The sequence below is a fragment of the Pyrus communis genome, chromosome 5 (genome assembly GCF_963583255.1).
Source record: "Pyrus communis chromosome 5, drPyrComm1.1, whole genome shotgun sequence".
Taxonomy (NCBI): domain Eukaryota; kingdom Viridiplantae; phylum Streptophyta; class Magnoliopsida; order Rosales; family Rosaceae; genus Pyrus; species Pyrus communis.
The window spans coordinates 25463630-25476733 of NC_084807.1; the positions used below are offsets into that span (position 1 = coordinate 25463630).

The following is a 13104-nucleotide window of genomic DNA, read 5'->3' on the forward strand; positions in this document are numbered from 1 at the left end:
AAGGCTTATAGGCAAAAAAAATGACGGTATTACACTCTAAAGTATGTCAAGTGACTTAAATTGACGAAAAATTGCTTTAAATATAATAATAGGGATGAAATTAGCAATTTTTATGAATTTAGGGACTAATTTTACCGAAAAAATAATTTAGGGACCTAATTTTAACTGAGGTGATAATTCAATAACTAAATTAGCACTTCACCCTATTTTTAATTCTATTATTTTGTCCTTATATTTTGATTTATATATGCGATTAATGCAATTGAAATAGACTTTATATATAATTTTGTGAACAAAAATATTCAGCTGGCAGTTTGGCCATTATTTCAAAAATCTCTATCCACGACTGAGAAATCGTTCTATGGTGTTCTTGGTCAATAGTACCCCTTTTCACCCCTCTCCACGACAATTCATGGTTTCGCCACTGAATGGATATATATATACACACGTACTATGTGTATATATGTATATATATAACTACACTTTTGGATTTGGAGGAGGAATAAGCCATTTGGAACCCTGAATATATCCAAGGCTAATGAAAGGCTTGACTTGTTCGTCTGTCAGTTCTTTGCTCAAATTTCTCTTATTATATGTACTTGAACCTGGATCCATGCACTTGTACTCTCCGTAGGACAAGTGCTGCAATTTCAAATTATATTATTAACTCTCGAAACTAATTATATGACAATGCTTAATCTTGTACTAATTAACATAATTTGCTTACTTGTCACGTTCGGGGTGGTTATCATTGCTCCAACCGGCAGGGTTAACCACCTCAGTCATGCTGGTGTAAGCATACACCACCTGGGGTCTGACTCTCCAAGCCCTGCCCAAATATGTGCCACTGCCTATCCCGGTTACGTTGCAATGAACAAATGACTATCCAGTGTCCTCCGAAGCTGAGTCCCTTGCTTGTGCTGTTATCACTGTTATTCCAGTATCTCCCAGCACATGCAACTCAGTGCTCTGCACCCATCAATTATATGTTATATTATTAGTCACCAACCATCAAGAGTTCAAAACCAATATGACTTGTATAGACAAACAAAAAGATTAACTATATATATCTTCTTGTTAATCCACCCAAATTATGTTTTGAGAGGGGGAAGGGGACAATCATGGAATGATCCACTGTTTATATGGTGGGATTCACACATAATTTCTTTTACGAAGAAAAAGATAATTGTATGAGTCAACCATATTTAGCTTTTTTTTTCTCACAACATGTACGTAAAATACACCATTAATGTGAGACTCGTCCATGTAAAGTTAAAATCGCCGGCTTTATTTGGGAATTATAATGTTAGATAGGGATGCATTACCAAATAGAGAGACTTTCCACTTCCCCAAATGAAATCCACAGTGCCTTCAATGTAGCAGTCCTTGAACAAATGATTGCCCCTGTCATCACAACGGGTGTCCTGAAATCCAACCAGCTTGCAATTGTACAAGGCTGAATTGTTGCCCGACACCCTCAATGCCACTGCCCGCGCTCCCACTCTTTTCCCATCTGGCCTTGGCGAAGAGTTCTACACAAACCAATCCACCAAGAGAACGTTAATGAAAAATAATTGTATGATGATAATATCATGTGATATGACATAGTTAGTACTTACTTTAATAAGAAGGTTAGTGGCAATAAAGTAGTTAGATTCTGCAATCACTGTAGCACTGTTTACAGTTCTATACTTTTGGGCCGTGCCATCAAATGTCAAATTTGACATGTTTGTTGGAGAACCATATAATGTGACAAATGGTTTATTTCGTGGAATCGTAATTTTTTCGTTGTACTCTCCTCCGCCAATGTGCACAATGACACGTTTGGTGTTCCCGGCCGGAATGCTATTAATAGCGTCAGTAACGGTCTTAAAGTCTCCTTTTCCATCTTGCATGACCTTGATGACTGCTTGACCAGCCTCGGCCGTCGCAACGGCAGGGTCAAGCGTGCTCTGCCGTTCTGTGTATGGCTTCACATTGTTATTGAACCATGTGTTGATTTGGGAATGGTCGGATGGTATCGGTGTATTGTCGTCCGCTGTGGCAACGGTGGCGGTGAGGAGAATTGTCATAATTAGAGCTGCATGGACGCCCATGCATGTGTTTTTTCCGGCCATTTTATTTTTTGGGGTGCTATTGATTAAAATGGTGAGTAGAAGGTTTTGATTTTATAGTCCACAAAGCATTAGGTGCTTTAAGGTAAAGTGCATGATTAGAGGGGTTATTAATCCAAAATATGTGAGACTTGGAGAACTTTTCGGATAGTTTGGATGTCGTTTATGTTTGGGATTTCATATCCACCCTTTGTGTTAACTAAACAAAAAAACAAAAAAAAAAAAAAACCACTATCTATGGAAGATACAGCTTAATTTGAGAAAGAACATGGATAATTATGGTTTTATGATTGATATATTTATCGCAACACTCTTAAAACTCGAACGGCATCTAATATCTCTTTTAAAATTCTTTTTCTCACACTTAATTCTCTAGAAGTATACTTCATCTATCACTATTTCTCATTCCGTCAAAGGAACGTTAGAATAGTTTGCGATGCTATATATGTCGTTTATATTATAGAAGATTAAAATTAATTAGTTATGATAAATACTATTGTCACTCCAAAAATCTAATCATGCACTCTTTATAAGAGTATGTTCTTTCTAAATAAAAAAAGTTTAGAGTGCACAATTAAATCTTTAGTCCTAGTGGTGGTGTGCTGAAATGGAGGGATGGAGGAAAGTGGTGGGTCTTTAATTAAGAAAGCCCCATCGACATTAATAATTTTTGGAAAACCAGTAGGAGGTTTTGGACTCCTGCCACCGGCTGATAGAGCGGGAAACAACCAAGTTAGGGCCTTCATACTTACCATTCCACAGAAGCTCATTCCTTGCCCTCCAAATAAACCATAGGAGCATAAGGAAGCACTCGAAATCACAATTGGACGAGCTACTTGAGGTGAAGGAGACCCAATCCATACGGACACGTCAATCTGGTGCCTATCCCGTATCCAATGCAGTATTGGTTACGCGTATCAAATTAACACAATAATTATTAGATTAAACAGAAAAAGATGTTTTAAAAAAAATTATTTTGAAAACAAAATCTCTATCCATACAAAAACTGGAGAGTTCAAGAGAGCAATATTTGTGATTCATATATTAGGCGTATTGTTGGGATATATTAACTGTTGTATATTTTAAAATCCAAAACGATATTATTGTGAAGATAAATACAAAACACATGAGTCGCCTAAAATTTAATAAAAATCTGGTGTTAGATTGGATATTCATTTTAGTCCCTTGATGTGTACTTAATTCAAATTTATATTATAATTTTGTTTTGATATTTAATAGATATCCTATTTAATGTCATTACATTAAATTTTAACTTTATTATTATACACATTTTAATTCATTAATTTTGTTTAACTTCCTCTAATTAGTGTTTCTAAACGTTCGTATCATATTATATTTTAGTAATTTAGTGTACCGAAATATCCGTACCTAAATATATTGTAGTAAATTAGTGGCACATAAGAAAATATGCAAAAATATAAGTGTACCAAAAATTTCGTACCTAACTGTATGATATAAAACTAGTTACCTAAATGTCCCTACCTAAACATATTATACTAACCCAATATACTGAAATGGTCGTACCTAAATATTTTGTAATGAATTAGTGGTACATAAGAAAATATGCAAAAACATAAGTGTACCGAAAAATCTTTACGAAAATATTTTCTTTTATAAGATACTCAACATAATGAGAATTAAAATTATAATATTTTCATAAAATTTAATTTATGAACACCATAAAATTATAAATAAAAAAGAGAGAAATTGAATACATATGCAAGCATTTAATAGAGTCTAAGGACTAAAATCAATTTTTAATCTTGTATAAGACATTTTTCTAAATTTCATCTTATTTAGGGATTAAAATCTAGTTTTCTATAATACAAATAGTTGTCGACATATGTTGGCATAAGCTTTCAGCTGATGTTGACAGGAATTGGCAGGAGCTTACTAGATGTTCGACGAAATGGTCCGATAAAGTTTTTTGGGTTGATATTATGACACCGTAATGATCATTTTTAAATCTCAAATGTTGAAATTAATTGTTATATTGTTGATATTTGAATATTTAATCACTGTATCGGCAATATTTTATATTTAATCAAAACTTAATTTCTAATCATTTTAACTAACCAATATTCCATAAATCTTTCCGCCGGCAATTAGTGTACGCAAGACTATGATCTGTTCAATTGCTGTATTCATGTGGAAGAGAAAATGTGCGAGATGACTTCTTGTTCCTCTCTTAGTCGAGAAGCCAGCAACGTGGAAAAAGGAATTTATTAGTCGCGCATTCAGCAATGTGGAAAAAGGAAATTAGTAATGTCACATGCTGTAGAAAAAAATTGACGGGTAATAGGCTCCAAATTAAAATTGACGCGTCGCATACTGCTTCACATGGGCATGATGTGGATTGGACCTCTTGATGCTCAATTAATTAAAAGTCTGGTGCTATTTACAGAATTCTTCATATATTCTTTTTATTTAGAGCATAGGATCAAATGAATTTAAAAAAAAAAAAAGATGATAGAAATTACATGGAATGAAAAAGGGTGTATGGATGACGTCATTCATTTAAAATTGAGTATATAAAGTTAAAGGCCATTACAAAGTTTTAAAATCCAATTCATAAATAGTAGAGAAAAAATATTTATCAAACATAGGTAAAATAATAAACTAACCAAATTAAAATAGAAACAAAAAATCTATGTTTCTAACTCCTAGAGTCCTAAACTATTACCACACTGGGAATAAATATAAAGAATAGAAAAGTAAAAACAAAATTATATAACTAGGAACTTAGCAGTTAGCATAACCAACCATAAAATGAGATAGTTCATATCAATATTCATCTCCACGTTTATATATAAAATCATTACTTGATAAATCTGGTATGATCTAATGACATTGAGTCTATACTTTATTGGAGGAGCTAATTAATGAGTTCAAGGGAATACAAAACAAAAATTGTTACTTAAAAATACAACAATCATTTATTTTTAATTAACTGGCTTAGTGACAAACAATATTATCCTTAGTGGGTTTATCAGTATTACATAAATAATTTTAAAACAAAGTTATTTAGAAATTAAAATAGTTTTATTATTATTATTATTATTATTATTATTCTAAACGTTTTCATTTTCCCCAAAACCGAAAAAAGAGATCGAGTATTTCATCAAACAAAAAATAAAAATAAAAATTATTTTCCCCCTTGATTGCCACTTCCAGATCCAAATGTACGTTGAAATCGCCGTCGATACAGAAACCGGAACTGCACATTGCTTCCAGGTCCAGACAGATCAAGGGAGAGACTGAGTAATTACTATGCCTAAAGATCAGAGAGGTGTAATTAGATCACGTTCTGAACCGGCTTTGAACCCTAATCGACTCAGAGACAAATCTTTGGCTCCTTCTACGTCACTTGCTGCCAATCCCCATGATACTGATACATTCTATGATCAGGGTAAGTTTCAGTTCCACAAACATTATTCAACGTTCATGCATGCATGCATAATCCCACATTAAACGTTCATCGTCGAATGGTTAACGAAAGTTTACATGTCATGGCATTTTTGTTTTCGATCATGGGAAGGGAAATTTGGACTCAGAGAACTTCCAACATTAATTGTGGAAGAGAAATACAACCATTTCAACATGTCGCGGCATTTGCTTTCATGAATTTGCGTTAGTATCATTTGAATGGATCGAGTAGTTCATGTTAAGAGAGTTTCTAAATTTGGTTTAAGCTAAAAATGTTTGGCGTTAGTATCATTTGTCTTTTTCCATCCATGTTTGAAATCCATGTACAATAATAACAAAACCTTATCCCACTAAGTCTTAGAACGCCACTACCTATGTGTTTGGCGATACTTTTTATTGAGTGAATCGGAATGAACAATTAGGAACAAACTTCTTCCAAACACCACGATAGCTAGCCGTGGCTACTGAGTGAAAAAAGCCATGGTTTGGTGACCCATGCCATGAAACCGTGGCTGCTGCCGCTTTATGTAGTAGTATCTCTAGCTCATTTTTGTTCAACAATTTTGGTTCTAATTTAATTCCATAACTCCAGGTAGCATTCTTTCTGATGTGTTTACAATTAATCTTTCGAATGTATGTTTTCCCCACAACAATTGTGCAGCGGAATCAGCTGATACAAGTTGCAAAGATTCAGATGTTAGATGCTATGGTGATGAAGATGCATCTTGGATATCATGGTTCTGCAATCAGAAAGGGAATGAATTCTTCTGTGAAGTCGACGATGATTACATCCTTGATGATGTCAACCGTTCAGGTTTAAGAAACCACGTACCATTCTATGATTATGCACTGGATTTAATGTTGGACATTGAGTCTTCCAATGGTAAGAATCAGATAAGTCCATCAGCCAAAATTGCTTTGATGAAGATTTCAGCTTTCATTGCAATACGAAGTTATTAAATTCTTATGTAAATTCCAATGGGATCAACAGATGGCTTAACTGATGAGGAACAGAACAATCTGATCGAATCCGCGACGGAGATGCTCTACGGTTTAATTCATGCCAGATACATAGCAACTAACAAGGGATTGTCTGCAATGGTAAGGTGTTTACAATGTACATATTAATATTGCTTTATTTTCTTTCAAAATATTAGATGTCACACCCCGAAACTCCGGTCGCGTTTTGAACCGTGGCATTATATTTGAGGCTTCCTAATTTAACAGTGTGCAATTCAGTTGGAGAAGTACAGGAACTATGATTTTGGCAGTTGTCCAAGAGTGAACTGCACTAAACAACGTTGTCTGCCTGTTGATGAGTCAGACATCCCAAGATTAAGCACTGTAAAAATCTATTGTCCCAACTGTGAAGACATTTATTCCCCACAATCCAGACACCCACACACGTACGCATCCTTCTTCTCTCCCTCACCTTCTCGACCTTTCCTCGTCCGTACACCATAGCACCCATACACCCAACCATCATTAACTCGCACGGATCGAGCTTTTGAAGACCACCTTCGTGTTCCTTGCAAGCAAGCTTAGGAACCTAACCGTACCCTTAGTTCGAAGAACGGATTAATAGAACTCGAGAAACCATAACCTCCGACGAGGTGAAGTTTGCTCTGTCACTATCCTGACGTGATTTCAAGGTTTTAAGGCTTAGTAAGGAACCCACTCAACTTCTCTAACATCTTGGAACAATTTTGGAGTGGTTTAGACGTCGAAATTGTCGAGTTCTTGAAGTTCCAGTTTTGGTCGGTTTTTTCAAGGATAATTCTGACTGTTTTCCGTTAGATTTTGGACCTCTAATAGGTATGGTTGTGTTCTACTCTTCAAGACCTTCAAATCCATGTAAGTTTCATGGATTTGGTTGAGAATTGAAGAGGATATTAAACTTTGAAATTTTTCCACAAACTGGCGAGTACATATAGTGGTCGGCAGCGGATTTCGGTGAGTCACCGGAGAAGAAGAGGAATATTCCGTCAACTTTGACGGAATATACTGACAGTGTCAGGTAACTCCGTTAGGATTTAACAGAATATTCTACTATTTTAACGGAATATTCCCTAACGCCGTTAGGGATTCCATCAATGTGCCAGGCACGTGCCTGCGCGTGGCCTGCACATGTGACGTCCAAAAATTATTCTAAAAATATAAGGGTGTTCGTGTTGTCGAGCACATCGTTTTGGTATATTCAAACACCCCATTTGAGCAACGGATGAGAAGTTATTCCCCGGGTTTATGTATGTGCTTTAAAATTAACGAAAAATTAGTTATTTCGTATATAGGTGAAACGTATCCCGGGGACGAGCGTGGGCAAGCGAGATTAGGGGGGCTACGATTCTACTACTTATCAGTGAGTGGGCATTTGCTTTCTATATATATATATATACACATCGTGGTTTCTAGAACATTTTTAAAATGATTTATGCTTTAAGTGCCATGTCGAAAATGAGTTACATTTTAAGTATTGCATTATTATAAATCGTGAATTATATTGTTTGATGATGTGGAGGCTTAGGTAAGTTTCATGTGAGTATATTGTGATGGTATTGGTTGCATTACACATTGTTATGCATAGATGCATTTAGAGCTCATCATTGCTGCACCTCGGTGTTAGTGTTCCCGCCCGAAGTTGAGGCACAGTCCTTCACGTGATGTTCACCTCCCGCACTACACGCTCACCTTAGATCTAAGTTTGGTGTCAGCCCTGTCGTACAGACCACAATAGGTGGTTCCAACTCATAGGTGACTCGCGATTATTCACACAGCCTTCACGTGATCGTAGCACTTGAACATACATATTTACACCCAGCCTTGTCGTACAGACCACAATAGGTGGTTCCAACTCGTGTGCTAGCATATACTGATGAGCTATGGGTCCAGTCGTACAGGTCACATTAGGTTACTCCGACTGGCATACTACTTTATATTGATTTCACCTAGCTTACATCTTTTAGTGCGAAAATGTTATGACATGGCATACTTCGTTTTTTTTTTTCGGGCCCTATGCATTGGTATTCGTATGTATATACGTAGTATTATTTTCTGGAAACTATACGAGTTTTACATTGAGGGGTTATTATGTTCAGAAAAGATAAATGTGTTTTCAAACGTTTTGTTTTTGCCTACTCACCCTTCTGTATTGTGCCCCTCTAGGTCCTAGGTAGCTATACATCTTGGTGGCTCACAAGGACTTCTCGGCGGTTCTGACGATCTACTAAATAAGCGTAGGAATCTTCTCCTTGTTTTGTATAATTAGCACTTAGTTGGTTTCATTGCACTGTGGATTGCCTCTCTGAATACTTGTATTTGGTACTTGATCACTTTCACGGACTTATTTATTATCACTAGTTAAATTAGCTTAGGTTGGTTTTTATTTATTCACATTTACCTATTACCATCATCATTTCTGTTGCGCACTTGGCTACGTCACCCTCACATGACGACCAGCACGTCTGGACTTCGGTCGGGGTGTGTCATTTATGATCATAACCGTTCATGTTATAAATTACTCTATAACGATCACCTCCGCAAAAAATAATTAAAACTAAGATCGTTTAGTAATCTAATTGTATAAAAACAAAAGAACGAAATTGGTAAAAACATTACGAATTGTTTATATATTTGCTACAATAGATCGACTAAAAGATCTTACTATTATTTTATTTTTTGTAGAGATGATCTTTACAACGTGATTCATAATATGAAGGGTTCTGATCAGAAGCACAAATCTCTATGATTCGAACTAGGAGAGTTTTGAGTCAGAGTTCCTACTCATTCTTAAGTAGCCAAGCATTGTACTTAATAAAATAGAAAATTTCGAACCCTAATAAAATGGAAAATTCCACGGCAATCACTAAATACATATCCACATTGTCTTTTGTCTTAACACATCAATTTTACGTGCAATATATATTAAGGCTCTAAAATGCGCTAAGTGCTAGCTGGACAGGAGTACGAGCTTAGCGCTTAGGGAGACCAGCGGGGGCCTATGATATTTTTTTTCAATTTTTACTAAATTTAATATATAACATATAAATAAATGACTTATACATAAAAAATATACATAATTGTATTCTAATATATTAAATTGCAAAATAAATTGATATATAAATTATAAAGTACTAGAGCATATTGAAAACATTGGGAACAAACATATAATGAGTGTTCATTCAAGTATCCAACAAGTTTCTTAAAACTTAAAGTAAAATTCAAAATGAAAGTTATCTTTTTTTTTTATGTGAGAGTCGCGATCTAGGCTGGTACCTAAGTAAGTTTAGACATCCTTTATTACTTTTTAAATGTATGAGAATTAATCGTGACACCTAACGCCTAAGCAGCCCTAAGCAAGCCCTTAAGAACAATAGAATTTGATAATTTCGCGGCGTTTGATAATTTCGTTTTTTTAGTTTTTTGAAAACTAAAATCTTGTATGGTAACTATCTTCAATTTTCCAAAAAAATAAAAATAAATAAATAAATAAATATGAAAACTAAAAACCACTTCCTTGAGTTTTTACTTTTGGTTTTCAGTTTTCATTTTTCTAGAAAACTGAAAGTAGTTACTAAATAAGAATTCAGTTTTTTTTTTTTTTTTAAAAAATTGAAACCTAAAACAAAATAATTATCAAACGACTTTTATAAGTAATACATTCCGTTCCACTCTCTATTACATAAACATGGGTACGTTACATCCCTTCATAATTTAAATTGCATGTAAATTAATTCATCATTTAGCTAGCAAGAAAGCTAGCTAATAAAAAGGGACGTTTTATTCTTTAAGATTACTTGTTCTTGTGGGATTGACGCTCATGGCGGGGTGGTGATGCCTGCAAATGAAAACAAAGGAGAAAGATTTATTAAGCACATAAAATAATTAATGTAGTTTAAATTAATTATCTAATATGGATCAGATAGAGATTAGATGTGGAGAGAACTCACTCCCACACTTGAAGTTGCGAGGGACACTTCTTCCACAACCTTCAATCTGCTTAATTGTACGTCCGACGGGGATCAAATTGGCCACCTTGGGGGTGACATAAGGGCAGACACACTCAACATGAGCAGCCCTAACAATTTGGCAGCAGAGCGCAGAAGGATTGCGTCCTGGAAGTATAGCGCTCCTGCATTCATCACGGAGACGGCCCACCTCCTGCTTACACTGGCTCGGCGACGTGTCCGCCTTTGCCATCGGAACCACCTCCCAAACACCACACCATAACAAGCATATGATCACGGCCAATGAGCCTGCTGCCCTCATGATTTTCCCTGATATTTTTCCTTTATTGTTTGAGTTCTTTCTTTGTTGCTCTTGTGCATTTTAGCAGTGGAGACTACCCCCTTTTATAGATGGGGTCATAAAGAGTTCATTCAATTATCCAATAAGTTTCTTACAACTTATTGAAAAAATAAAATGTAAAATGGAAGTTATCTATTTCCTGCCTATGTAAAAGTTGCGATCTAGACGGGCTAAGTAGGTGCCTAGGTAAGTCTAGGCACCCCTTATTATTTTTTAAACGTTTAAGAATTAATCATGGCAGTGGTCATTCACCTCTCACCTAGGCTGTCCTTGGCAGGAATTGACAAGTGCCTACTAGGTGTTCGACGAAATTGCCCAATAAAACTTTTTGGGTTGATATTATGACACTGTAATGATCGTTTTTAAATCTCAAATGTTAAAATTAATTGTTATATTGTCGATATTTGAATATTTAATCATTGTATCGGCGATATTTTATATTAATCAAAACTTAATTTCGAATCATTTTAGCTAACCAGTATTCCATAAATCTTTTGGCCGGCAATGAGTGTACTGTGTACTCAAGACTATGATCTGTTCAATTGTTGTATTCATGTGGAAGAGAAAATGTGCGAGATGACTTCTTGTTCCTCTCTTAGTCGCACATTCAGCAATGTGGAAAAAGGAAATTATTAATGTCACATGCTGTAGAAAAAAATGACGGGTAATAGGCTCCAAATTAAAAGTGACGCGTCGTACACAAAATTGACGTGCAATGCGCTAAAGCATTGAAGGCTTTGAACACTATATATGTTTGTGAATATTTAATCACTGTAAGTCGATATTTTAGCTAGCTAGTTTTCCAAAAATCTTTCGGCCGGCTTCTAGTAATGGCACAACTCAATGAGAACTTAATGGAGTGTATTGAATTGTTGTATTAGATGACTTGATGTTTCTCTTTTAGTCGTGGAGAAATTCTTCAGTGGTTTAGAACATGGTCTAGTATACTAAATCGTGTCATTCACGCACTGAAAAATCTTTTTCAATCGGACATCATTACTTAGGTAAATCAGAAAATATAGGAGAAAAAACAAGCAATGTGGAAAAAGAGAATTAGTAATGTGACGTGGTGTAGACAAAATTAATTGGTCATAGACCCCAAATTAAAAAATTGACTCGTTGTAGACAAAATTGACGTTTAATGGGCTAAAAAATTGAAGGCTTTTTAATATTCACATGGGTTCTTCCAGAGAGTCAAACTGGTGAGACTTGACTTGCCATTGACTTCGGATGGCCGCCCTAAAGAAATTATTTATTAAAAATGGCCTAAATGTCAATTTAGTTTCTATATTTTCAATTTGATCAAATTGATCATTGGGTTTATATTTATTAATCAATTCAAGACAATTCGTTAAAATTGACATGTGCCAAGTATGTGAGAAGACAAAAACATGATTTCACGTACATCCACTAAACATATACGATGTTTATCTTTAGAAATTGACGCTTTGATCAATTCACTTGTATACTATGCGATTTAGGTCATGTCAATTTTAAGTATCTTGTAACGGATTGCCTTAAATTGGTTAACTGATGTAAACACAGAGACCAATTTGAACATATTGAAAACACAATGACTAAATTGATCATTAGACTAAAACACAAGGACCAATTTGACATTGAAGCCTTAAAAAATAATCAAACTATGAATACACTTATTTTGTAGCTCTACAATTTTTTAGGAGAAATCATGAGGGTATAAGGGTTACAAGCGTAAATTTCAAGGAACAACAATTTTTGGAATTCACTAGAGATAGGGACACAATCGAAAATGTTATTTGATTAATGATTGCAAGATGATTAAGAGCTAGCCAATATGTCACATCCCGGCTCGGGTGGGACCACTTTCCGGGCCCGCTCCACCACCGTAGCACGATATTGTCCGCTTTGGGCTCTCAGCACACCCTCACGGTTTTGTTTTTGGGAACTCACACGAGAACTTCCCAGTGGGTCACCCATCATGGGAGTGCTCTAGCCCATTTCTCACTTAACTTCGGAGTTCCTATGGAACCCGAAGCCAGTGAGCTCCCAAAAGACCTCGTGCTAGGTAGAGATGAGAATATACATATAAAGATCACTCCCCTGGGCGATGTGGGATATCACACAATAGCTTAAATAACATGATCACAACACCCTAAGATAACTCAAAGGTCGTAAGAAATTAATTAACAATTACCCAATTAAATAGGGATAAAATAGTAATATGGAACAATTAGAAATACAAACGTGGAAGAGAAAA

The 13104-nt window shown here is 35.4% G+C and overlaps 1 protein-coding gene, 1 long non-coding RNA gene and 1 pseudogene across 2 annotated transcripts; 1 reads left to right on the forward strand and 2 right to left on the reverse strand.

Moving 5' to 3' along the window:
* Nucleotides 1–318: 318 nt before the first annotated feature.
* LOC137735753 (putative pectinesterase 63) lies at nt 319–2117 on the reverse strand (annotated as a pseudogene).
* A 3288-nt stretch (nt 2118–5405) lies between these two features.
* Nucleotides 5406–7025, forward strand: LOC137734483 (casein kinase II subunit beta-2-like). The gene is made up of 4 exons (XM_068473742.1): nt 5406–5544; nt 6223–6444; nt 6553–6662; nt 6801–7025. Exons 1-4 carry the CDS (start codon nt 5406–5408, stop codon nt 7023–7025), a joined length of 696 nt encoding a protein of 231 aa, XP_068329843.1.
* Nucleotides 7026–10190: 3165 nt separating this feature from the next.
* Nucleotides 10191–10872, reverse strand: LOC137735767 (uncharacterized). Its single transcript, XR_011068683.1, has 2 exons — nt 10508–10872; nt 10191–10395 (listed from the first exon to the last, which is right to left on the reverse strand). It is a non-coding gene; the product is annotated as an uncharacterized lncRNA (long non-coding RNA).
* Nucleotides 10873–13104: the final 2232 nt, after the last annotated feature.

Coding starts and splice junctions, on each gene's coding strand:
- LOC137734483 (XM_068473742.1), top strand. CDS start 5,406: ATGCCTAAAGATCAGAGAGGTGTAATTAGATCACGTTCTGAACCGGCT. Junction 5,545..6,222: donor TGATACATTCTATGATCAGG/GTAAGTTTCAGT, acceptor ACAATTGTGCAG/CGGAATCAGCTGATACAAGT. Junction 6,445..6,552: donor GGACATTGAGTCTTCCAATG/GTAAGAATCAGA, acceptor TGGGATCAACAG/ATGGCTTAACTGATGAGGAA.